This window comes from Chrysemys picta, chromosome 2, assembly GCF_011386835.1.
Source record: "Chrysemys picta bellii isolate R12L10 chromosome 2, ASM1138683v2, whole genome shotgun sequence".
In the NCBI taxonomy this organism is placed as follows: domain Eukaryota; kingdom Metazoa; phylum Chordata; order Testudines; family Emydidae; genus Chrysemys; species Chrysemys picta.
This window is the reverse complement of record NC_088792.1, coordinates 48,107,541-48,135,424: the sequence shown is the minus strand read 5'-3', so window position 1 is coordinate 48,135,424 and position 27,884 is coordinate 48,107,541. Positions and strand designations below refer to the sequence as shown.

At 38.5% G+C, this 27,884-nt stretch overlaps 1 protein-coding gene across 17 annotated transcripts in view; it reads right to left on the bottom strand.

Moving 5' to 3' along the window:
• The window catches only part of VPS50 (VPS50 subunit of EARP/GARPII complex), a 174,644-nt gene that overhangs the window by 96,209 nt on the left and 50,551 nt on the right, over positions 1 to 27,884 (bottom strand). For all 17 annotated transcript variants that reach the window (XR_010598256.1, XR_010598255.1, XM_065583100.1 and 14 more), the window contains 3 exons: positions 26,775 to 26,873; positions 24,308 to 24,448; positions 12,780 to 12,915 (listed from right to left, as the gene is read on the bottom strand). Coding sequence is in view for 15 of the 17 variants with exons in the window: in XM_065583100.1 (XP_065439172.1) it covers positions 12,780 to 12,915; positions 24,308 to 24,448; positions 26,775 to 26,873 (376 nt within the window). In the remaining 2 variants the exon portion in view is untranslated. The remainder of the gene's footprint in view (positions 1 to 12,779; positions 12,916 to 24,307; positions 24,449 to 26,774; positions 26,874 to 27,884) is intronic.

Below are 27,884 nucleotides of genomic sequence, written 5' to 3'. Positions count from 1 at the left end.
TTCTTCCACAGTACATCTACACATGAAACAATCTTGTAATCCCAATGCATCGAGACCCAGACATTTTCTCATTCAAATCCCATCTATTCAATTCAGATTCTTGTACAGCACTCATTATCAGACTCCTATTACCACAATCCTTCTCCGGGAACTTTAAGGCAATCTTTTGGGTATCATGGGCCCAAGCCATTGAGTGACTTGAAGATAAGGTCTAAGGCCTTGAATTGGATATGGTATCTATGGAGAGCCAATAGGACAGGTCTGATGTATTCAAGCTAGCCTGTTTTCCTCAGGAGCTGGGCTGATGTATTTCATACTACTTGGACTTTGCTGAAAGTTGACTGTTTCATGAGCAGGTCGATATCACTGCTGTAGTACAGCCAGAAGTGGGGGGGGTGGGAAGGGCAGGAGAAGTATCTCTGAGGCTAGATCTAATCTGCCAGGAGGGAACACAGTTTACTGGCCAGCCAGTGAGGATAGATCACATCACTTCAAAATGCTACTCATATTATATATATTATCACCAACAAGGAATTCAGGAGCACTCCTGACTTCAGACCAAAACTGTATAGTTGTGATTGCGCATCTTACACAAATGGAAACTACACTATGGCTGCGCACTCCACAGAATGCTTTCCTCTCCCATCCAGCTACCACCTCCATGTTGCTCAGATTCAAGTCAACCAATTGCTCTTAATACATAAGCTGATCTCATCTAAGCACTGGGCCAGTTTTTTGACAGTGTTATCTCTTGTGAAAGATAAGTTCCAGCAATATACAGATGACCTACTTAATATCATCTTATTAGTGCTTCAAGTTATATATGAGACTCAGCAAAGGAAGGAAAAGGGGGTGTCTGATGGAGTTGTACAGATCCCCATCACTATATTTTGGATACATCAATCCAGTAAAGACTCATACCTATTTAGTGCCTTCTGTTGGACCCGTGCCACCACCCTCAGACAAAAAAGCAGTTTCTCTTGATCAGCTGCGTTGAATATTGCAGAAGGGTTCAGGAGAAGGAGAACCAATGTCTTCTCACCATCAAGAGATCATCCATGAGCACTATTAATGATGTTTCTATTCCAAGTCCTGGCCTGAATCCAGAATTTGTCAAGTCTAAGATATTTTTTGTATTTATATAGATGAGCTTGAAACTAATCTATGAACTCGCTAAGGAATGGGAGGTCTGATACTGGGCAATAATTAGCCACAACTGATAGGCATGGGTTTCTTCAGTACTGGCTGGCAGTACTATTGCACATTAGAACAAGGAAGGGAAAATAAACTCACTGAATTAGGTGAGTTTATTTTGGACAGCAGAGACACCAGTTGTTGGGGACTCTTTCACTAACCAGGAAAGGTATGGATTGTATTCTTAATTTTTTTGGCCAAGTCTCTGACAGTGTCCCCAATACTTTTTTGGGGAATGAGTATATTGATCTAACAGGCATCACAGAAACTTGGTGGAATGTGGATAATCAATGGGACACTAATACCAGGGTACAAAATATATCGGAAGGACAGACTAGGTTGTACTGGTGAGGAAGTGGCACTATATGTGAAAAAAAGTGTAGAGTCAAATGAAGTAAAAGATGTTAAACGAACCAAACTAGACCATGGAATCTCTATGGATAGTAATCCCATGCTTGAAGAAGAAGAATATAGCAGTAGGGATATACTACCGACCACCTGAACCAGGATGGTGATAGTGACTATGAAATTCTCAGCAAGATTAGAGAGGCTATAAAAATCAAAAACTCAATAATAATGGAGGATTTCAACTATCCCCATATTAACTAGGTACGTCACCTCAGGACTCGATGCAAAGATACAGTTTCTTGACACTTATTGGACTGCAGCTAATCCTGGAACCCACAAGAGGAGAGGCAATTCTTGATTCAGTCCTAAGTGGAGCACAGGATCTGGTCCTCCCAAGAGGTGAATATAGCTGAACCACTTGATGACCATAATATAATAAAATTTAACATCCCTGTCGGGGCGGGGGAGGGGGAAGAGACAAGACGACACCAAAGCAGACCACCACAATAGAATTTAATTTCAGAAAAGGGAACTACACAAAAATGAGGAAGTTAAACAAAAATTAAAAGATACGGTGCCAAAAGTGAAATCCCTGCAAGCTGCATCAAAACTTTTTAAAGACACCATAACAGAGGCTCAATTTAAATGTATACCACAAATTAAAACACATAGTAAGAAGACCAAAACAGTGCCACTGTGGCTGAACAACAAAGAAAAAGAAGCAGTTTACGACATCCTTTAAAAAGTGGAAGTAAAATCCTATTGAGGAAAATAGAAAGGAGCATAAATTCTGGCAAGTGAAGTGTGTAAAAATATAATTAGGAAGGCCAAAAAAGAATTTGAAGAACAGCTAGCCAAAGCCTCAAAAATTAACAGCAAAACATTTTTAAGTACATCAGAAGAAGGAAGCCTGCTAATCAACCAGTGGGGTCACTGGACTATCGAGATACACTCAAAGATAAAGCCATTACAGAGAAACTAAATAAATTCTTTGCATCAGTTTTCACAGTTGAGGATGTGAGGGAGATTCTCAAACCTGAGTCGTTCTTTTTAGGTGATGAATCTGAGAAACTGTCCCAGATAGAAGTATCCTTAGAGGCAGTTTTGGAACAAATTGATAAATTAAACCGTAATATCACCAGGACCAGATGGTATTCACCCAAGAGTTCTGAAGGAATCCAAATGTCAAATTGCAGAACTACTAACAGTGGTATGTAACTCATTGAAATCAGCTTCTGTACCTAATTACTGGAGGATAGCTAATGCGATGCCAATTTTTAAATAAATAAATAAAAAGACTCCAGAGGCAATTCCGACAATTACAGGCCAATACGTCTAATTTCAGTACCAGGCAAATTGGTTGAAACTATACTAAAGAACAGAATTATCAGACACATAGATGAACACGAAATGTTGGGGAAGATTCAACATGGTTTTAGTAAAGGGAAATCATGCCTCAACAATCTACTAGAATTTCTTGAGGGGGTCAACAAGCATGTGGACAAGGGTGATCCAGTGGATATAGTGTAGTTGGACTTTCAGAAGGCCTTTGACAGGGTCCCTCCTCACCAAAGGCTCTTAAGCAAAATAAGCGGTCATGGGATAAGAGGGAAAGTTCTCTCATGGATTGGTAACTGGTTAAAAGAAAGGAAACAAAGGGTAGGAATAAATGGTCAGTTTTCAAAATAGAGAGGAAAATAGTGGTATCCCCCAGGGGTCTATACTGGGACCAGTCCTGTTCAACATATTCATAAATGATCTGGAAAAAGACTGAGGTGGCAAAATTTGCAGATTATACAAAACTACTCAAGATAGTTAAGTCCCAAGCAGACTGCGAAGAGTTACATAGGTATCTCACAAAACTGGGTGACTCAGCAACAAAACGGCAGATGAAATTCAATGCTGATAACTGCAAAGTAATGCACACTGGAAAACATAATCCCAACTATACATAAAAAATGATAGGGTCTAAATTAGCTGTTACCGCTCAAGAAAGATCTTGTAGTCATAGTGGATAGTTCTCTGAAAATATCCACTCATGTGCAGCAGCAATCAAAAAAGCTAAGAGAGGGATAGATAAGAAAACAGAAAATATTATATTGCCTCTATTAAATCCGTGGTACACCCACATCTTGAATACTGCATGCAGATCTGGTCGCTCCATCTCTAAAACAATATATTGGAATTGGAAAAAGTACAGAAAAGGGCAACAAAAATGATTAGGTGTATGGAACAACTTTCCATATGAGGAGAGATTACTAGGACTGAGACTTTTCAGCTTGGAAAAGAGACGAATAAAGTGGGATATGACAGAGGTCTATAAAATCATGACGGCTGTGGAGAAAGTGAATAAGGAATGTTATTTATTCCTTCTCATAACACAAGAACTAGGGGTTACCAAATAAAATTAATATGCAGCAGACTTAAAACAAACAAAAGGAAGTATTTCTTCACACAACGCACACTCAACCGGTAGAACTCTGCCAAAGGATGTTGTGAAGACCAAGACTATAATAGGGTTCAAAGAAGAACTAGATAAGTTCATGGAGGATAAGTCCATCAATAGCTATTAGACAGGATGGGCAGGGATGCAAAACCATGCTCTGAAGTGTCCCTAGTCTTTATTGGCTAGAAGCTGGGAATGGGCAACAGGGGATGGATCACTTGATGATTACCTCTTCTGTTAATTCCTTCCGAAGCACCTGGCATTGGCCACTGTCGGAAGACAAGATACTGAGCTAGATGGACCATTTGTCTGACCCAGTATGGCTGTTCTTAGTATTTCTGAGCATGACTGAGAGACTATAACCCAGGTCAGTGATCCGCTTCACTGTTCCAATGCTACGCAGGTCCTCCCTGACCCCTCCCAATGCATCTGTTCTTTTCTGTATTGGTCCTTTGCAATGCAAAGTTCTTAAGGGGAAAAAAAGTCTGTCTTACACATCACTGACCACTTTTATTAAAGTAAAAAATAAGGAAGAATACAAATCTGACTCTTGCAGAGCAAAAACCAAAATTTGCAATACAAATACATGTAAAGACATGTCACAATTGTCAACTGAAATATCATTCCAAGCCCATTTATGACACAGTCAACATCTTGGCCAAATGAACGAAAGTGAGTAATGTGGCTCTCAAAAGAGACACCATGCTACTTAACTTTCCCTTAAATGGGAAGTTATTTGGGGTAATGGATATAGTGCTCTATCACCATCTTGACTGCTGACATTCAGGGAGTTTTGCATGTGGGCTAGTGGCTTGGATAGAGAAGAGTTAAACTAACTTCACTGAGAACCTTGAACCCAATGAAGCTTAAGCCCTATACTACTTAGGAGGCTAATAGAACAGGAATACAGCAACAACAATGCAGTAACATATACACTGGAGACATGAAACCCTGAGAGCTTTAATTCCTTAAGCAATTAAGTTAACTGTTCTCTCCTGGTAAAAAAGAATAAAAATAAAATGTAGAATTTGGTCGCATTTACATATTCAGTTCAGGAATAGCAACTACAACATTCGAATTTGCTGCTTAAATTAATGGCATTATTTGTGCAAGGAAGGCACTCAGGATACGGACCCTAGTTATTTGTATTAAAATATGAAAGACATTTACGCCAAAATACATTATTTTACTCATTTTGCCAATAACCATTCTGTCATTTTCTCTTAAGAAAAAGAAATCGCCTATGAAATGTCCTGATAAAGCAATCTCTTTACTCTCTGTAGATATCTAAACTAAAGTTTAATACTCATGTCCAAAAAATTCATATTGTTCTCGTGAAGGCAGCAATTCTGAGTGACAAATGTACCTGCTTGAGCTAAGTGATTTATCATACAAAATTCAGCCAAGGTATAAACATGAAGAATGAACCACCCGGCTAGCTACACACCAAACAGATGCATCTTTTTCTCTGGATCATCAGAGTAATGTAAATAAATACTGCAGTCACTACATGTTCTTTAGAAGTTATTGTTACCTACTCTGCTGTGGCATAATTCTGCAGAGACAAATCAAGCCTGATTTACAGGTCAATTTGTCTTTGACCTACTTACAACACTAGGCCAACAATGCCTGCCTTAGACTAAAATGTTGGTCATCTCTGTTGCCAAACATGAGGGGAATGGATGGGTGGTGGATTGATACCAAACAGATGTCTAGTACACAGAGAGAGCCATAGCTATACACTTTTATTAATAAGTTTCTGAGGCTCTTGTTTTGAGCCCCATCAGGCTGGATGGGTTTTGGTCTTTTACCCAATATTATGGGGAGCTATTTCCCACATGCAGCTATATGAATTTGAAATCACCTCCTTTTGTGCTAAGTGTTAAATAAAAAACTTCTAAAAGGAATACAAAGGCATTTTGTTTTATGGAATTTAGAATAGATGGCAAACTATGTAATTGTGCATGATTTCAGGTGAAGGTAAAAATCACAGGCACCTGGAGATCTATTCTTCTAGATATCCGATTTAGGTATACAAGGTCTCCAGTTTCCCACAAAAAATTTCTACTTGGTAAACTTAGTAACTCAGTAAAGTTTTACTTCAGTCATGGGAATAAAAAGGGTTTTTTTGTTGCCTCCTTGCTAGACAGGCATGCCTCAAACCATTTTCATCTAGATTCATTCTCTGAAACTTCCTCCACCTTTGCTGGATAACAAAAGCTTTTTTCTAATAACCAAAGTTTGAGAATGAATTTTGGAAGTTGTCTTTTCAACTCTTTCCTCTCCTGTAATTTTGTTATTTCTTTTCTCTTTACAGATGTGATGCATAGGTCCAGATCCTGAAAAGGCTTATTCCTGTGATTAACTTCCCATAACAGTAAATAACGTGAAACAGATGCGCAAACCTTTTCAGGATTGGAGCCTTCCTTTCTTGATTGCTTTTGTGACTGTGGAAGTTTTAAGAGATTACCTCAGAAGGAACAAAACTATTTGTAGTCAACATCTAATTCAGCGCCTAACTGTGCAGGTAAATTTGAAAGCAACGTTATAGTAGTTCACCAAATGTTTATTAGGTATTTGGCATTGCAATCTCTCTGTCTTATATAGCCAGCATCATATACCGGGCAAAAAAATTCTGATTGTTTTGGGTTAAAGAGTTTTGTGTCATTTTAAAATTATTTTATAATGTAAGTATTTATCTGATGATCATGCTGAAAAGCCAATCCAGGATTGGGACTTTATACATTTGTACAACACCTAGCACAAATGGGGCCCTGATCCCTGACTGAGACCTTTATGTACTACCAGGATACAAATAATAGCAATAAATTGTGTTGGACACTGTACAAACAGAGAATCTCTGCCCTGGAGGGACTGCAATCTAAACATGCCATCTAAAACCTGGGTTTCGTTAACACCTATTTATCTGAAATGACCTATAAACAATAGGAAGAAAAAATTTCTTTGTTAAGATTCCACAGTCCCAACTCTTTCAATTACATGCTGGGAAAATTCACAATAAACATCCAAGACCTAATGAATCCTCCAACAAAACCTTAGAAAAGTAATCACACAGGATTACTTTCAGGTTATCTTTGTGAATCATGAAGCAGCTAAAAAAAGCACACAAGCCTATTTCCGCCTCTCGCATATTTGTGAGTCGACTTTAAATGTGTTTGTTTTTGAAAAATAGTATGGACTATTAAATATAACAGACAAAAACGATCATGCCAATTAAATCTGGAGTGCACAGCAGTATAAGAGCATATTTTTACACGATGACCAAGCTTCACTTTTCTGGGATGAAAATACCTAAGTTTGTCAAGTTTATGATTTAACATGAATTTATAAGCAAAAATGAAATTACAGAAAAAGTAGCAATGAAAACAGTGTCTCAGAATACCATCGTAGGCTGCAGTGGGGGTTATAAATTTAATTCACTAAATTTATTTTGACTTAGATTTAACAAACTATATATAATGTTAATCATGTATGATATTTCAAATATTACATTTCGCCAATTTATCGGATGTGATCACTCAGGAATAATAGTTCTATTGTAATAAAATAGAAAATTTTCATTATAATTTACCACTTCTTGGTTATATGACAGTATTCAACAAATGAAATCTGATTGCTTTATTTCCCATTTTATGTGAAGTACTAAAATATTAACATACCATAAAAATATGTTTTAGGATGTATGTGTTTGTATCTAGAGTTAACCATCTGTCTATCTTCATTAGTTAATCTTATTTTTAAGGGTATTTTTTTTAAAACTGGTCCTAAAAAAAATTTCTCTAAAGGCAAACTAACACTGTGAACCTGAAAAATTTATTTTCTTGCTTTAGGAGCTGATCTTGCAACCTACACTCACACAGTAGTTTTTACTTGCAATTCCACTGAGCTCAATGGGGTTACCTGTGTAAGGACTTTTCTACTTCCAGCTACATACGATCACAGTAGAATTCCAGATATTAATCACAAAAGCAAGTGTGGGTTACTCTTGGAAGCAAGTGAGAGTTCTTGGGGGGAGAGAGGGAGCTAAACAGAATCACTGCTGCCTTGATATTAATGACTCTGTACAACTATAAAAATGTATTAGCTAAACATTTGTAACTGCTTTCAGAGTGGTAGCCGCGTTAGTTTGTATCAGCAAAAACGAGGAGTAAATTTATTAGTCTCTAAGGTGCCACAAGGACTCCTCAATGTTTTTACTAATAACTGAGATGTTTACAGTGTTTCTAAAAATGTTCCCAGTAACTACAAGCTTACAACAAGATCCCCAGGTAAAGTATTAAGGGAAAATAGGCAATAAGAATAAAAAAAAAAAAGCACTAAACTTTCAAAAGACCCAGTTTGTATAAAGGTGCAAAAAAAGAAGAAAAAAAAAAAAGCAAACACATGCCCTGGAGTAAAAATATTTGTTGACTCTTACTACAGTACCTCAAAAATGGACTAATTTACACAGTGAAAACATGTAGGAAACTGACTGATTATTCAGATACCTTTAATTCTTCACAAATAGAAAAAATGATTATTCACATTTACATTTTAAAGTTATGTAAGCACAATTCATTTGTAATGCCCATTACAGGCATTAAAATAATTACAAGCCTAAGTATACATGAGCCATGATGAAGTACATTATGTCTATTATCCATATAAGAATCCTTTGGACAAGTTACAGTCTACTGAAATGGAAAGAGCTATGCAATTAATGTCTTCTAAACCATTGCTTCTCACTCGTACTCTTGGAGTTGTGTTCCATGAGCAAGAGACACTTGATCTATTGGCAGTACTTTGTAAACACTACTGTAAGTAAAAAAGCACAATACGGGAAGAATCTAGAGACAGCCTTAGGTTCATGCCTCAAACTGATGAGATCCAGCTACACAAAGTTATAATGCTCATTCAACAGCTTCCATTTATTGGGTTTCACTATTTGGAATACTATAATGTACACACTACAGTAAACTATCCTACAGCTCCCTCTGCTGTGTCCTCCTGCTCTACACACTGTATGTTCTTGACCAGTGATTCTTAAACTTTTGTACTGGTGACCTCTTTCACACAGCTAGCCTCTGAGTGCGACGCCCCTTATAAATTAAAAACACTTATTAATATATCTAACACCATTACAAATGCTGGATACAAAGTAGAGTCTGGGGTGGAGGCCGACAGCTCGCGACCCCCCATGTAATAACCTTGTGACCCCCTGAGGGGTCCTGACCCCCCAGTTTGAGAATCCCTGTTCTTGACCTTTATACTTTAGGCACAGAATGTATCATAGCCATTAAATAAACTAGGGCAGTGGTCTCCCAATTTTTTTGATCGGGTACCACTATCGGTAAAAAAAATTTGAGCACGAACCCCATGCTGTGCCGACTCTACCATTTTTGCCGAAGCAAAAAAAAAAATAAAAATAAAAAATAAAAGCCGCTCGGACTCCCGCCCGAACTGCTGAAACAAAACAAAAAAAGCGCTCCTCCTGCCGTGCACCCCCACGGATCCTCTTGCACACCCCACTTTGGAGACCACTGAACTAGGGAACCAGGCTGTCTGATGCAGAATTAATACCCACTGTTCCATTACCATGACATTTATTTTCTTTCAAATATTAGACTTATCAATTCCCTTGCTACGTGAATTTTTTTTTTTAAAGCTGATTCACTATTCTTATTTAAACATGGTTCACTTTTAATTCTTATGCCACACTATACAGAATAGCTAGACTAAGTGCCAAGGGCACCAGCAACTTACTATTTGTGCAACATAAGATCTAGAGTAGTACTAGTGCTGTAAATATATAAACACTCAAATGGTGAATTTAAAATGACATGCGACTGAACAGAATACTACTTTATGTAGTCTAATGCAGTGTTTCTCAAATGCAGCCACCCTGACCGTATGCGGCCACCAGGGGCTTACTGTTGGTTGCTGGGGTGGCCAGCAGGGGTTAGGCCCTGCCATCCTCTGGAGACACCTGGGGCACAACCCTGGAGGAGCAGGCAGCCGATGAATTCCCCACATACCAGGGGTGGTAGGGGTCAGGCTTTGAGCTTCAGACCTAGAATGGTGGGGTGGCAGGCTCTGGCCATGGGGCTTTGGGCTCCAGGGATTGCTGGGGCCTGCCACTGCATAAATACTCTGTCCCTGGGCCCTAGCTGCAGGGCTTTGGGCTCAGGCAATGGGGCTTCAGGTTCCAGCTCCCCACTGCCTCCCCCGACCCACCATCCTGAGCTTAATTTATCCCCAGGCTGAGTAAGTCTGCTGTAAAATGTGAAATTTGTATGTTTGTTGTGATAAGTGATATTTACTGACTTATTAGCTAGCAATAAATAAATTACGATTTGGATGTGTATATTTATTTGTTTTTCCTAAAGCTAATTAAGTATTTTAGGAAACAATCTGAGAGCGGCCACCAACATGAGTTGGTGGCTGAACTCTGAGGCCACCAAAAAATGTGTCTTGAGAACCCCTAACAGTTCTTTTAAAATGGGTTTTGCAGTAATATAGAACAGTGCTTAATTCAAAGTTTTAAGCAGCACCAAAAATAACCATACGAATGGGAATGGTCTACTATACAAATGATCTAAGGATTATAAAGAAATGGTCTATTAGAACAGTGCTGTGGCATACACTTATTTTATGATATCTGAATAATTATATAGGCAGAAAAGACAGCAAAAAAAACCAGAATACACCTCCAAAACGTAACTTAAAAACTGAATATGTTGAAGCAGCTTTAAATATTTAAAAGTATTACTGATAATGTAAAATGGAACAGAAAAGGGGATTAATAAAGACTTTTTCCCCCTAAGGTACACATCAAAAGAAACATCTGAATTTTAATTTAGTCATACTGAGAAAACATTAATGTGCAATAATTTTTAATAAATTAGCCCACATTAATTTTAAAAATACTCTACGCAATATATTAAAGGCCCTTAGAAGAAAAAAATACTTTTATTATGCTTTAAACTTTGAAGTAGGGAGGCAACCTCAATGACTGCAAATGTAATTAATTTTAATACCTAATCCCCTGGGTAAGTGACTTTAAAATATATGTTTATAAGCAGGGGTGGATTTCAAATGATAGAAAGAGTGGTAAGATTAGTCCATTTTCTCCTGTTTCTCATTCCTCCGTTTTTATTATTTCTTCACAGTTCAGTCTAAAGGATGACAATATTTTACTTGTTTTACACAAATCATGCTTTTTATATCAGAAAAGGAGAAATATCTGCAATAGCATTGCCAGAAATGCCTGTCAGAGAGAGAAACTATTGTTTCTACTGGTCTGCAGATATAAAGACTATGGGTGAAATCCTCTCCAGTTGAAGTCAATGGAACTTTTGCCATTGACTTCAATGGCGCCAGGATTTCACTTTATGACTACTGCCATATCCAAGTATCTTGGCTAACAGGAATGTAGACAATGTTTGTCTTTAGATATTCTCGTCAATTCAAGTTATGTACAGCCCAATGTGTGTATAAGAGGGCTGTGCCAGACAAACACAGGTTCAAGTGCTTGGAATGCTAAAGGAATGTACTAGGACAACATGATACCGTAGTCAATGTGCCATGGAACAGGTGGGTTTTAAGGCAGAGGTTTTGGATTTTCTGGAAGTAAAGTGAAGGAGCATTGCAGGCCTTAGGGTGGCAGTTCCAGGTCTGTAAGTTGGCATAGAAGCGCAAAGATCGGACTAAGCAAAGATGACAAAGGCTGTAGTAAGGAGAACCGCTTCCAAAACATTCCAAAAAAATAATTAAATAGATTAACAGAGAATCATATTCCTCAGTTTTAAAGCTACTTCCCCCCAATAAACATCCCAGTAGCCCAATTTACTAAACTTAAAATCTGTTGTACACATTTTGACACAGTTCCAAGAAATCTGAAACATGAAATTGATACCTTGCCTGTTTCTCACCTAAGATACAGTTGCTGCCCTTAAAATTGTCAATTTTATATATGAAGCTTTGAATAATTTTACAATAAAAACTTTAAATTGCTTAAAACACTCAAGTATTCAGCAGTATTTGTTTTTTCTTTACTAAATTCAAGGAAGTATGGATTAATAATGACTCCAAATGCAAGCAGACAATGTTAAAGGAAAAAAATTGAAGTTAAGAAGTGACCCACTCTAGTTGAAGTCTGGATAGTTTAATAAAGAATCTGATTACTTATACTCTCCAATTTAGAGAGAGAGAGAGAGAGAGAGACACACACACACACACACACTACACATATGTAAACCATAGTAACCAAGGCCGGCTCTGGATTTTGGCCGCCCCAGGCAAAAAAGCCTCCCGCCGCGGAGGTCTTTTTCTATAAGTCTAATATAGATTTATAATCCAGCCGGCCAGGGAGAGCGGTACCATGGCCAGCCTGGAAGAGCGAGGCCGCCCTTCCCCGGTGCTCCGGCCGGCCAGGGAGAGCGGGGCCTCCCGGGGGGCTCTGCATTTTAATTGAATTTAAATTAAGCTTCCTAATCATTTTAAAAACCTTATTTACTTTACACACAACAATAGTTTAGTTTTTATATATATATATATAGACTTATAGAAAAAGACCTTCTAAAAACATTAAAATGTATTACTGGCACACGAAACCTTAAATTAGAGTGAATAAATGAAGACTTGGCACACCGCTTCTGAAAGGTTGCCGACCCCTATACTAGTGGGTCAGGGCCACAGAACTACCTGGGTAGAAACTAATAACTTGAACATTTAAAGTTTGTTTTCAAACAACAAAATACAAAACAGAATTAGTTCAAAAGTCCTATCTTACCAGAAGATGAAACAGTTCCCTCATCTCGGTCATGTTTCTCATGCCATTCCATTGTTCGATAATAACTGAGCATGACTTCCCAGAGTGCTTTGCAGAGGTCAGCAAGACATGGAATGTAGCTGTCTGATGTAATATGCTACAAAAAAGAAAAAAAAGTTAGGCCTGTGAGAAAACTAACAGTTTGGCTCACTTTTCCGAATAAACAAAAGAAGAAGCTGTTCTGCCATTGGTTACCCAACACAGGATTGTGAAGTGCTTAATATTTACAAGTTTTAGTTTCAAATAAAAGTGTTTGACAGAGTTGCTTTAGGTCTTATATTGGTTGCAGAACAGATACAATACAAACTGCACCATTAAAAGTTTACACAGTCATTCCTGTTTTGGAGGGGAATACATCAATCTGTGAATGTCCACGCAATGATTGGCTCTCTACAAGGACTAATTTGTTGAGATGCTGGTTTTGATATTTGGACCACTGTTCACTAGAAACTGGACCAAGGCCAAACATTTATTTCACATGTATTTATCCTAATTGTATCTCTAGCACAGTCAGAATAAAAAGGGAGGCAGCGTGGTCTATTGGAAAGGGTACAGGACAGAGTTTGGAGATCTAGACTCTGCCCCTGGCTCCGCTATTGGTCCACTGGGTGACCTTGCTGGACAGATTACTTTCTCTCTCTGTGCCTCTGTTTCCTCTCTCACCCCTTTTCCTGCCTTGTCTATTTAGAGTGTAAGCTCCTCAAAGCAGGTTTTGTGTCTCTGCGTTTGCACAGTGCTCAGCACAATGGGGCCCCTATCTCGGTTAAAGGCTCTTGGCACCACAGTAATTAAATTATTTCAAATATGTGCAGTAACACCTCGAGGCCAACTTGATTTGGGACCAAACTGTCCAGATTGAAGGCTAAGCAAAACCCCCTCAAAGACTGACATTTGTGTTTCAAGATTTCATTGGAGAGCAGACCATCAACCTCATAAAAAGGCTTTAATTGAATACACTACCTATTTATACACTGGGGTTATGCAGCAAGAAACCAAATACATTCATCTCCTCAAATTCAGCGCCTATTTGGTAAGGGCCAGCAGAGATCATGCAATATATATGATGATAAACTCATCGTTCCGATTCATTTGCTGTCAAGAGGCAAAGCCTTAGAGCTGGATGAAAATTTGAAAGAATGTGTCTGATTGAGTCTGCATTTTAGAGTGCTGTTGCTTTATGATGTTCATGGTTTAATGTTCCCAGCTAGGCCTGAAATTAACACTTAAATTAGGTGAATCGAGTTGTGGTGAGTAGTTCATACATTTTTGCTATTTCTTTACCCAAAGTCAAACACTAGAATTACTTTGCAAAGCCTATTATGTTTTCACTATACTCCTTCATTAGCCACCTACAAAGTAACTTTTAATTCTCAGTGAAGTTTGTTCAATGCCTGTACAAGGCTTCGAACATATGAGGTACCCACTCACGTAAAAATCAATGTGTCAAAGCCTTGGCCATTCTGTTTTAAACAAACAGAATAATGGACTCCTATCCAAATTACCAAATACTATATACACAGGGCTAAAACCTTAGCACCAGTTTCACTCCAAGGGATTCACATCTTTTGATTATCTATTGATTGTTTGTGGTTTCCTAACATTGAAAATCCTTAGTGGTCAAAGGAAGTTTGAAGAAAAAGAGGGTAATCATTTGAAAATTAAGTGTGGTTTGATAGCAAATACTAAACTGGAGAGATATACAAATAAATATATGTGGAGGTTACTTAAGCCTTTCCCTTTTCTCAACTTTATCAGAAAGAATTATAATCTGAAATGGAAGCATACTTTTATTTTCTACTCAATCATGTTCACTTGTCTCTATCACTGAGTAATATTCCTGGTTTTAACACACACTGCTCAGGCCATTCATATTCACTTATACTCTGCCAGTGATTAAATACTCATGAGGATCATTCTTTAGAGTTGATATCTGTCCCTGGTGAAAGTATCTTGAGACCTCATATTAATCATTAAGTCTTTCTCAGCTTTTTTATTATTAATGTTAATTCTGGGCAGATTTCATATCAAGTCAACAGAATTGCACAGTGTAAATAAGTGGGGCACCTCCGAGTACAATCTCCAACAACCATACTGCCATCAAATACTAAGTTTTAGCACTAGTCCTCTCTAAAACATGAAGAAAAGATGGCACTGTATTTCAGATAGCAGAAAAAGACTCCTGCTGATGTTATTCACTAACATATCATAGACACTATATATATTGCCAAAACTAAGAGCAAAATTTTGTAGTATTATATTTTATTTATATTAAATTGCTACCAGATACTTAACACAATATTAACAATGATGGGGAAAGAATACAGGGAAAGAACAGGTTAAAAAATATTTAAACGAGTTAGCCGTAATCAAGTTGGCAGGCCCTGATCAAATTCATCCCAGGGTACATAAGGGACTAGCTGACGCTATCTTGGAACTGTTAGTGATTATCTTTGAGAACTCCTGGAGGACAGTTGAGGTCCCAGAGGACTGGAGAAGAAACAACATAGTACCTATATCTTTAAAAGGGGGAACAAAGATGACCCAGGGATCTGTAGATCAGAAGGTCTGACTTTGATACCTGGAAAGATATTGGAACAAATTATCACCAATATGTAACCACCTATAGGATATGTGTTAAGTAATATCCAACATGAATTTGGCAAGAATAATGCCAAACCAACCTAGTTTCCTTCTTTGACAGAGTTACTGGCCTAGTGGATAGGGGGAAGCTGTAGATGTGATATATATCCTGATTTTAGTAAGGCTTTTCACAGTTTCACATGACACTAAAACTAAACTAAAAAAAACGTGCTCTAGGTGAAATTACTATAAGGCCATACTCAAAGAGTAGTTATCAAGAGTTCACTGTTAAACTGGGGAGACGTATCAAGCAGGGTCACATAGAGGCTTGTCCTGGGTCCGGTACTATTCAATATTTTCATTAATGACCTAGATAACAGAAATCTGCAGGTGACACCAGCTGGGAGGGGTTGCTGACACTTTAGATGACAGGATTAGAATTCAAAATGATCTTAAATTGGAGAATTGGTCTGAATTCAACAAGATGAAATTAAATAAAGACAAGTGCAATATACTACACTTAAGAAGAAAAAAAAAATCAAATGCACAGCTACAAAATGGCGAAAAACTGGCTAGTGGTAGTATGGTTGAAAAGGATCTGGGGGTTATAGTGCATCACAAAGTGATGAGTCAACAATGTGATTCAGTTGCAAAAAAGGCCCTACAATTCTGTCATTTATGATTTTGCCTAACTCAGCAAGCTACCCTGCCATTTCAATTGGCTGTGTCATTCTCTATTACCTCCCCTAAATGGTTATGTAAGTTGCTCTGCGCTGCTAAAAATAGCTATATTCCACATCAAAACTGGCTGCATTTCATTTGTGAGGGGATACAGAATAATTTGGATTGATTTGTACCATATGAATGTAAATGATCTTTCAAAACTATAATGTTACTTCAAACAGTATTCATACATTAGTGCTTTAGACAGTTTAATGTGCTCCTGACATAATGAATTCTCAAGGTGGTCATGCATTACAAGAAACATAATCCAGTTTGATTGAATAAATCCATATAAATAGCACTTAGCATGTGGGGAACCATGCTGGTCCATTCACTGACCAGTAACCATAGTGCTTCTAGCATAGTTGGCAAGAACCAATATAAAAACATACTGAGAAACAGTGAACTAAGAACAAAAACTTAAATCTTTCAGATCTCTACATGGAGATGTTTCAACTTCAAGACAGCCAGCAAGCTTAGACAGAAGACAACAGTACTGATTAGGTCCCAAAATAAATCCATTTTCACAAGGCAGATAAGTAAAATGAACAGCTGAATTTCTTTGAACTAGGCTCAGGGAAACAAAAATAAATATATAGGGAACGTCTCTCAAAGCCTGTCTGCTGCAGAGCTAATCAACAGGAAAGAAGGATGGGTAACAGTTCGGACAGAACATGCCCGCAGAACAAACAAGCTCAGCAAGGAAGTTAATTGAACGACAGTTAAAAGGAGACTGGCTTGCAATATGCTATACATGGCCAAGAACCAGAGAAGAGAAAATAATGCTTTTGTACATTAGCATGCAATCAAACCTGACTTCTGAACAAAACAGAGTCAAGTATACATATAAAATAAATAGAAGAACAGGAGGACTTGTGGCACCTTAGAGACTAACAAATTTATTAGAGCATAAGCTTTCGTGGACTACAGCCCACTTCTTCGGATGCATATAGAATGGAACATATATTGAGGAGATATATATACACACATACAGAGAGCATAAACAGGTGGGAGTTGTCTTACCACCTCTGAGAGGCCAATTAATTAAGAGAAAACAAACTTTTGAAGTGATAATCAAGCTAGCTCAGTACAGACAGTTAGATAACAAGTGTGAGAATACTTACAAGGGGAGATAGATTCAATGTTTGTAATGGCTCAGCCATTCCCAGTCCTTATTTAAACCGGAGTTGATTGTGTCTAGTTTGCATATCAATTCTAGCTCAGCAGTTTCTCGTTGGAGTCTGTTTTTGAAGTTTTTCTGTTGTAATATAGCCACCCGCAGGTCTGTCACTGAATGACCAGACAGGTTAAAGTGTTCTCCCACTGGTTTTTGAGTATTTTGATTCCTGATATCAGATTTGTGTCCATTAATTCTTTTGCGTAGAGACTGTCCGGTTTGGCCAATGTACATGGCAGAGGGGCATTGCTGGCACATGATGGCATATATCACATTGGTAGATGTGCAGGTGAACGAGCCCCTGATGGTATGGCTGATGTGATTAGGTCCTATGATGATGTCACTGGAATAGATATGTGGACAGAGTTGGCATCGGGGTTTGTTACAAGGATAGGTTCCTGGGTTAGTGGTTTTGTTCAGTGATGTGTGGTTGCTGGTGAGTATTTGCTTTAGGTTCGGGGGTTGTCTGTAAGCGAGGACAGGTCTGTCTCCCAAGATCTGTGAGAGTAAAGGATCATCTTTCAGGATAGGTTGTAGATCTCTGATGATGCGCTGGAGAGGTTTTAGTTGGGGGCTGAAGGTGACAGCTAGTGGTGTTCTGTTATTTTCTTTGTTGGGCCTGTCTTGTAGGAGGTGACTTCTGGGTACTCGTCTGGCTCTGTCAATCTGTTTTTTCACTTCAGCAGGTGGGTATTGTAGTTTTAAGAATGCTTGATAGAGATCTTGTAGGTGCTTGTCTCTATCCGAGGGATTGGAGCAAATGCGGTTATATCTTAGAGCTTGGCTGTAGACAATGGATCGTGTGGTGTGTCCTGGATGGAAGCTGGAGGCATGTAGGTAAGTGTAGCGGTCAGTAGGTTTCCGATATAGGGTGGTATTTATGTGACCATCGCTTATTAGCACAGTAGTGTCCAGGAAATGGACCGCTTGTGTGGATTGATCTAGGCTGAGGTTGATGGTGGGATGGAAATTATTGAAATCATGGTGAAATTCCTCAAGGGCTTCTTTTCCATGGGTCCAGATGATGAAGATGTCATCAATGTAGCGCAAGTAGAGTAGGGGCGTTAGGGGACGAGAGCTAAGGAAGCGTTGTTCTAAGTCAGCCATAAAAATGTTGGCATATTGTGGGGCCACGCGGGTACCCATAGCAGTGCCGCTGACTTGAAGGTATATATTGTCCCCAAATGTGAAATAGTTGTGGGTGAGGACAAAATCACAAAGTTCAGCCACCAGGTCATCCTCCCTACCAGCACTACAAAAAAAAGGATTCTGCGTGGACTCCTCCGGACGGTCGAAACAACAGACTGGATTTCTACATAGATTGCTTCCGTCGACGTGCAAAGGCTGAAATTGTGGAAAAGCAACAGCACTTGCCACATAACCTCAGCCATGCAGAACACAACGCCATCTACAGGCTCAGAAACAACCCTGACATCATAATCAAAAAGGCTGACAAAGGAGGTGCTGTCGTCATCATGAATAAATTGGAATATGACCAGGAGGCTGCTAGACAGCTCTCTAACACCACATTCTACAGGCCATTATCCTCTGATCCCACTGAGGATTACCTAAAGAAACTACACCATCTGCTAAAAAAACTCCCTGACAAAGCACAGGAACAAATCTGTACAGACACATGCCTAGAACCCCGACCAGGGGTATTCTATTTGCTACCCAAGATCCATAAACCTGGATATCCTGGACGCCCCATCATCTCAGGCATTGGCACCCTAACATCAGGCTTGTCTGGTTATGTAGACTCTCTCCTCAGACCCTACGCTACCAGCACTCCCAGCTATCTTCGAGACACCACTGACTTCCTGAGGAAACTACAATCCATCGGTGATCTTCCAGAAAACACCATCCTGGCCACTATGGACGTAGAAGCCCTCTACACCAATATTCCACACAAAGATGGACTACAAGCTATCAGGAACAGTATCCCTGATAATGTCACAGCTAACCTGGTGGCAGAACTTTGTGATTTTGTCCTCACCCACAACTATTTCACATTTGGGGACCTCGCTTACAGACAACCCCCGAACCTAAAGCAAATACTCACCAGCAACCACACATCACTGAACAAAACCACTAACCCAGGAACCTATCCTTGTAACAAACCCCGATGCCAACTCTGTCCACATATCTATTCCAGTGACATCATCATAGGACCTAATCACATCAGCCATACCATCAGGGGCTCGTTCACCTGCACATCTACCAATGTGATATATGCCATCATGTGCCAGCAATGCCCCTCTGCCATGTACATTGGCCAAACCGGACAGTGTCTACGCAAAAGAATTAATGGACACAAATCTGACATCAGGAATCAAAATACTCAAAAACCAGTGGGAGAACACTTTAACCTGTCTGGTCATTCAGTGACAGACCTGCGGGTGGCTATATTACAACAGAAAAACTTCAAAAACAGACTCCAACGAGAAACTGCTGAGCTAGAATTGATATGCAAACTAGACACAATCAACTCCGGTTTAAATAAGGACTGGGAATGGCTGAGCCATTACAAACATTGAATCTATCTCCCCTTGTAAGTATTCTCACACTTGTTATCTAACTGTCTGTACTGAGCTAGCTTGATTATCACTTCAAAAGTTTGTTTTCTCTTAATTAATTGGCCTCTCAGAGGTGGTAAGACAACTCCCACCTGTTTATGCTCTCTGTATGTGTGTATATATATCTCCTCAATATATGTTCCATTCTATATGCATCCGAAGAAGTGGGCTGTAGTCCACGAAAGCTTATGCTCTAATAAATTTGTTAGTCTCTAAGGTGCCACAAGTCCTCCTGTTCTTCTTTTTGCGGATACAGACTAACACGGCTGCTACTCTGAAACTTTTAAATATAAAATAAATAGATAGTATACATTATGGTAGATTCAGTGCAAAATACAGACAAACACTTTAGCATTCCATATACAGGCTTCACTGAAGTTTTATAGACAGGATTTTTTAGTGGTAAAAAACCATTACATCATAGAACATGAATTCAGGAAATTTTGAAAACAGTTTCTCAAGTGTGGATATTCACATCTGGGACTCCAACAGTCACTATTCAAGAATGACAAGAGTACTTTTAAGGAATCTGCAAGTGCCATCACAGCATCCTAAAACTATTGATTCGGCATAAGTTTTTGTTATGCAAGCAAATGACCTTGGAGACGTTCTGAATTTCATTCCAGAACACACAACAGAGTCAAATGGGTTCATCAGAAAGATTTCCAGAAAATCACAACAGTAAATCTACTCAAAAGGAAGATTTAAAATGTAATATGACTGAAAATGTTTAATTTGACTAAGCAGCCTGTGGCTGATTAGCTACTTTTATGTAAAAAGTTTCTTGATTTTACATTGTGATGAACATACAGGGTCCTAGCTCTATTAGATACAGACAAATAAAGCTGATTTTTTTAGTCTCAGCCTACTTACTACCTGGCAACCTTGATACAAGTGCTGAATGTAGTGGGTTCCTTTTTATGAGGAAGTGGGAATGAAATAGAATTGCTGTAATGTTCCAGCCTGAAAGTTTTATTCAGTTTTACTTCTCCTATAAAGGTACTGCAACAGGCAATTACATTTAAACCTAACTAGGCCTAGTCAAAGAACTGGTTCCACCAATGGGCAGACTTAGACACCCCATCCTGCAATAGGAATACACCATAAAAGCCTATTGTTTGGGGGTGGGGGGCGTTGAACAGCAAGAGGGTTTGTTTTTTTTAAATCTTAAAAAAAAGTTAACTCTCTGTTGGGAGCTCCAAACCTTGAGTCCAGGGAGAGAAGTAATTGAAGTACCTGGGGAAAGAAGCAACTAAAGTAGACTCAGAGGGGCAGATTTGAAATCCAGAAAGTAACTCAGGAATTGTCAGTCCTGTGGAGGAACAAGGGAAGCCCAATTTTGAGAGACACCTGTTTGTTGGATTTGTATCATTGTTGACTTTTGGCATGAATTAAAGCAATTTTACACTAAGCATTTTGGTCTCAGTAAGTTTCTGCAATCATTGTCGCACAAAGTCATTCTTTTCATGATCCAAAAGTCCATGTTCAGATGTGGAAATAGAGAGGGGGGGAAAGGGTTTCCTTTTGGCTCTCAACCTGAGAATGAGTCTTATTGAAAAAATACATTTCAGTTTTTCATTAGAATATCAAAAAATGAACCAACTAATTGTGCAGCCAACATTTTACAGAATCATTTGAGATACATACCAATACTAGCCTTAATTGTCACTTTGCATTAGGTCCTTGAGATACATAGAATTTACCAAGAAAACGAAAAATGTGTTTCAAGAATTTTAAATCAACATCACACCATATTTAAGAACTATTGCCATATTCATTGTGCCTTAAATATAGGGACATCTTTTGCAGTGCATCAGATCTCTTTATACAGAGATCAGACACTAACCTCTGAAGTGCCACATAACTTGAAAATATCAGCTATTTGCTTTGTTCACAAAGAAAGAAAATAAATTAAGCTAATGACATATGAACCCATGTTGTAATTCAGAGAAGGTAAGCTGTTGTAAGAAAACATGGAATTGAGAATTTCCAGTAACATGCAAATCTTTCTACATAGTAAGCATGTAAGCAGGAGTGGAGGCTACCAACAATAAACAGTTAACAGAGTCTGAAAGAAATTGGACCAGCACATTACTACAGTCTGCAAACAATTAAATTAGGTAGTGTTGCAAATATCAGTGAAGAAAGGGAATCACTACAGAGGACCTTAGAAAGTCTTAGAAGGGAGAGGAAACAGCAGAATTCAACTTTAAAAAGCAATGCTAACAAGTTTTCAAAAAGTTTAAAAAAAAAATCTGAAGTTTAAGAGAATGAAACATGAAAAAGCAGTGGACTTGAAGGAGAGTATAGTCTAGTGCAGGGGTTATCAAACTTCATTGCACCACTACCCCCTCTGACAACAAAAATTACTACACAACCCCGGGATGGAAGACCAAAGCCTGAGCCCCCTGAGCTCCACTGCCCTGGGTGGAGTGATGGAGGGGGAGCGCAAAGCCCGGGTCCCATTGCCCTGGGCAGGGGGAACAAAGCAAAAGCCCAAGCGCTTCAGCCCCAGGCCGGGGGCTTGTAACTTGAGCCCCAGCATCCCAGGCTGAAGCCCTTGGGCTTTGGTTTTGGCCCTGGGCGGTGGGGCTTCGGTTTTGGCCCTGGGCCCCAGCAAGTCTAATGCCAGCCCTGCTGACCCCATTAAAAACAGGGCCCTGACCCACTTTGGGGTCCCGACCCACAGTTTGAGAACCACTGGTCTAGTGAACAGAGCAAGGGATTTAGTGTCTTCATACTTTTTACCATATTGTGCCTCAGTTTATCTGTATAATGGAAATGCCATCCACCATTGGACCCTGCCACTTCTCTACTCCAGCCTTCTGGATGATGGTGGAGGCAGTGAGCTTTATTGGATAAGCCCTCTCTCTCTCCTCTGAAGGTGCTTTGAAAAGCAGCTTCCCAGCACCACAGATCTTAGGGTCAGTACACCTCTTTACAAAATATATTTTTGGCCTGAAATCAACATGAGTGTCCTATTAAATAAAAAAAATCTTAAATGCAGAAGTGTTTACTGGTTAAAGCTAAGCAACGCCAGAACATTTTTGAGAAATGAAAGAGCAGCACAATAATCAGCAAAGGAATTTTAATCTTTTTGCTACTATACTGTGATTTAATAGAATGACTGAAAGAGTTGGTCAGAAGTTTGAGTTAGTCAAGGTTTGGTCAAGTGAGAGAATATTTGAGGGCTCAATCTGTGATACACAAATTTCTTTCAGTACCTTCAATCTAGAAACACATTTTCAAGTTTCATGTCAATATCCGGCTGAACTGAAGCACCTCTGAGCTCACTAATTTTCCACTATTTCTTCAAAGAGTACAGACAGCCCCCAGGTTACGCAAACCCAACTTACACAACTCTGCACTTACGGAAAAAGTTCCGTAAGCTAGAAATAGGAGGGTTTTTTGGGGGGTGGGGGAGTTTGGTGTAATTGTCGGGTATACATTTCTGACTTATGCAAAATTTGAGTTACACAAGGCAGGCATGCTTGCATAAGTCAGGGAGCGTCTGTAATGAAATCCCTCAGAGTTTAATGGTATGATAACAAATGAAGCAAGCTAAAAAGTGTATTGAAAGTAGCATTTAAAACAATCATTTTTTCGAATAAAATATTTTTGAGAAAATTCCCAGTAATAGAGGCTATTTATAAATTCATTTAATATTTTGAGGAAAGGAAAACCTTGTAATTGGTTCTCTGTTTTTTAAATAGAATAAAATTCTACATCATATGTTCAAGACATTTTAATTTTTTCAAAAGTGAGATATGCACACATACATAGCACAAATACACTGCATGTGCACATGTAAGCGTGCTGATTAAAGGAAAATGTATTGTAATCACATTCTGTAAACCTCCTTTAATCAGACTTTTGAATCTCAGTATTACAGCCATATATGGATCTATCTTTAATTTGTTGGGATTATGGACCTGACTCAAAATTAGGAGAAAAGATTCCTATTTACTTCTATCAGCTTTGGATCAAGCCTTCAGTGCAATGCACTATATTACAGCATTATTCCAACTGAGAGCCTGATCCTGAACTCACTGAAGTCAATGGCAATACCACTATTAATTTCAGTGGGTACAACATCAAGCCCTGAATGCAGCAGTATGAAGTGCTTATCTCCTATTTGTAGTCTGCAATTTCTGTCTCTTTTTTAACACTAATTTAAGTTTGAGTGTATGATCACACTTTTGAATCTCAAAGTACCAAGTATCATCTTAATCCAAACCAACACAGGATTTTGATGGACTAGTCTCTCATTAACTCTATGCAAATTTTATTAAGTAATTGTAATAACAGCTGAAATTAAGATCATTTTAATAATCATAATATCCACATACAATCTTAAAATGAGACATGTTAAAGGTTACAAGCAATGAAAAAAGTATGCAAATACTATGTAAGACAACTATGTTACCACGTACTGTGCAGAGGTCCTTGTACTGTAGCTTCTGAAATTTGGTGTCCGAGTTTCCTGCGCACAGCTCTACGTACCCAAGAACTACTTGAAACACTGTGTTGTGAATGGCTTGAGTGAAGTGCATATGTAGTTGGTCCATCGCTGTCTGAAAAGGAAGGAAAAGCAGAAGAGCATTACATTGGTTGGTTGAGTTCATCTGGTTATCTACTAGACCTTTAGGTCCTTTTCAGAGTCACTGCTTTACAGGACACATTCACCCACCTTGTAAGTGTGACCTACATTCTTTGTTCCTAGATATATAACCTAACATTTGACTCTGTTAAAACATGTTTTGTTCAAATGAGCTCACATTACCATGCAGTCTCAGTGGGTCTTATACTTTCCATCAGTCCCTATCATTATTTAGGACTTCAATTTGTGTCATCTACAGTTTTTACCAGCAATTTTATATTTTCTTCCAGATCATTACTAAAGATAGTGAATAGCACTGGAGTGAGTACAGATCCCTGTGGGATCCCACTAGGGAAAAAAAAATAATTTGATTTCCCATTTACAATTATTTTCTTAAGATTTATCAGCTAGCCTATTTGTAATCTATTTTCCATGCAATCATGCTGAGTGGCATTAAATATGTTAACACCTTTAATATTTTACTAATTTCATCCCCTATCAGATTTTCCATTATTTTGCCTGGGATCTAGATCAGGCTAACTACCCTATAGTTTCCTGGGTCTTCCCACTACCCTTTTTAAATACTGGTAAAACATTAGTTTTTCCAGTCCTCTGGAACTTCGAAGATTTTTTTTTTTTAAACAACACAGACACACACACACACACACAAAAAACATTAATGGTTCATAGAACTCCTTAGCCATTCTTTTAATATTCTTGAGTGCAAGTTATCTGGTCCTACAAGAGTTAAAAGTGTTTAACTTTAATAGTTGCCTTTTATCTTCCTCCCCAGTTACTGATGGAAGAGAGTAAGATATGAACGCCATTCTCCTTCTTTCCAAATATAGAACAGAAAAGCAAATAATCAGATCATTTTCACTAAACCTAGCTTGAATTAGATAATCTAAATAGAATGAAAAATGAAAACCTTAAAAAGGTTTGGTACTAAAGTTATCCAAAATAAACAGCAATTAAAATAGGGAGATTTCATTTTGTGCTCTGCAAATACTGAAGTGTTTTTCAGGACAAGTCTAGAATGGACATCTTTAAAATAAAAATATAGCCAATACTGCAGTCTCAGTAATGTCAGTTAAGAAAAAAAAGTTCCTGATTTATAATATATGTAAGTTCTAAAATACTATTCGCTGTTTCGTTCTGTTGATCAGAAAACTCACAAGTTAGCCACGTTCATTAAAACATGTTTAATTATTTATGTATGTTTGATTAATTTGCTTATTGACATTTCCCAACATAGCATACATTACACTTTGGAACCACAGATGGGTTATATTTACTTTTGAAGCCTCACATTTAATAAAGGAGTTAATTCTTCCAAATACACTAAAAAATTTATAGACCACCACTGGCACGGGAAAGCTAAATTCATCTTTTTCTTGACACAACTTCTTATGTTAGAGTATTTTAATACTTTTGAAAAAATCTTTAAGTTAATAAATGAAATATGACCAAAACCAAAGTACAGACACTTGAAAAATTATGTTGCTGTCATAACAATAAAACACTGAAATTAGCTAATCCTCACAGATGAAGGCACTGTTTAAAAAATTAGCATTTTAAGGACAACCAGGCCTCACACATTGCCAGATAAATTCATGACCAGGAAGAAATGGGCTAAGTCCTTCCTCATCCTCAACAGAACGCAGAAACCCTGAGTTAGTGTCCAAACTATCCCTTGCGTGGAGGGCTGTTTTATTGATAACCTAGAGACACCAACACCACAATACAAACCTCAACCTAACTTTCCTCCTCAAGCTTGTCTATTACAGGCGAGTCTCATCTTACGCGCATTTAACATGTTCGAATTCAGCTTTGCGCGGTCGGCAAAAACAAACAAAAAACCAGAGAAAAACAACAATTTAAATACTGTACCTGTAGTGCGGGCAATTTCGCCCGCCATTACACTCTATGTAATTTTAACTATACGCGATTTTTGCTTTACGCGCTGACAGCGGAACATAACCCCAGCGTAAGATGAGACTCGCCTGTACTGCAATCCTATCCAAGGTCTTAGATCGGCAAGACAGTTACATAAATGGGGTTTAAACTCCGCTGCAACCTCCAGTATGGAATGGCTACAACAGCTCCATATTGGCCACAAGCGACATTTTGCATTACCATGCAACCTATCACAACAAATATGAGCATTGCTAAAGTCTTTATAAACACATATGCAACAAGATAGAGGGCTGTCAATAAATAAGTTTCCAAGGTAGTCCTTTCCAACTTCATATTGTGGTAGCATTATTCTTCATATTTTTATTAAGAAAATAAGTACTAACCTGTGTCTTTCCAAGTAGTCTGTAAGCCTGCTGCACCTTGGTATAATGATTGATATCAAAGTTCTTGCATATTTTGGAGAGGGCTACATCTAATTGTTCCTAATGTAATTAAAGAAGTAAATGTTAAACATTCAATAAAAGGAATTCAAGGAGTTATTTTATTACAATATGATGTTCTAATCCATATTTATTACGGGGGCTGGTAGCATCATCTATTAAGGTAGCCCGACATTCCCCCTTGTAAGTCTAGGTTTTTGATTCTTTTAACTCGGATAAACTTTAATAAGTTAGACAAATCTTTCAGGCCAAATGACTGCCTCAGGCTGAATTATTTGGCAGTATTTCAGCCAAAATGGCTTAGCCATGTCTAAGATTGAGACTAGTGAAAAATATGTTGTTTTGCTCATGTTAAAAAGATTCTGGAGACTTCTTTGAAAAGCTCTATTGTCCAATACTGTGGAGCAGGGACTTGTAATTTGGCAGGGGCAGGAAGAGGTCTTCATGTCAGGTATGTACGTTTTGCCATACCCATGAAAATCCACCCAAATTTGGCCAAGTTATACGCCTTAAAAAAAAACAAAAACACACACAAAAATCACAATTTGCACATGCTCCAAAGAGACTTGTTACAGCTTTGCAGCTGAAAACTCCAAAGATTCAATCCACACTGAGCATGCTCCAGCCTGGGACCAACCAGGACTTCCTCTGCAATTGCAGCCAGGAACCAGAACTTAAAGCGTGTCTCTCCTGTGCTCTCAGTACTCCCCACTGCTGATGCCCAGAGAGCCTTCTGAAGGAAGCTGCCTGATTCAAATGTGCACAGAACAAAAGCTGGATGCCAGGTTCAGATGGGAGTAAACTGGGACAAAAGGCCTAGGAATATACAACTTGGAATGGGGATTTTCAGGCTGGTGAAGGGGGAAGGAAACTGGGACTGAGAGTTGGGACAGAGGAATACTGAGACAGGGAACAGAAGGGGAGAGTGGAATGGACTAGGCAAATAGATTGGGACAATAACAGAGCATGGGGGATATGATTCATAGATTTTTTTTTAATTGGTTTTTTTGTTTGTTTGTTTTTTAAAGACCAGAAGAGACTACTATTCAATCA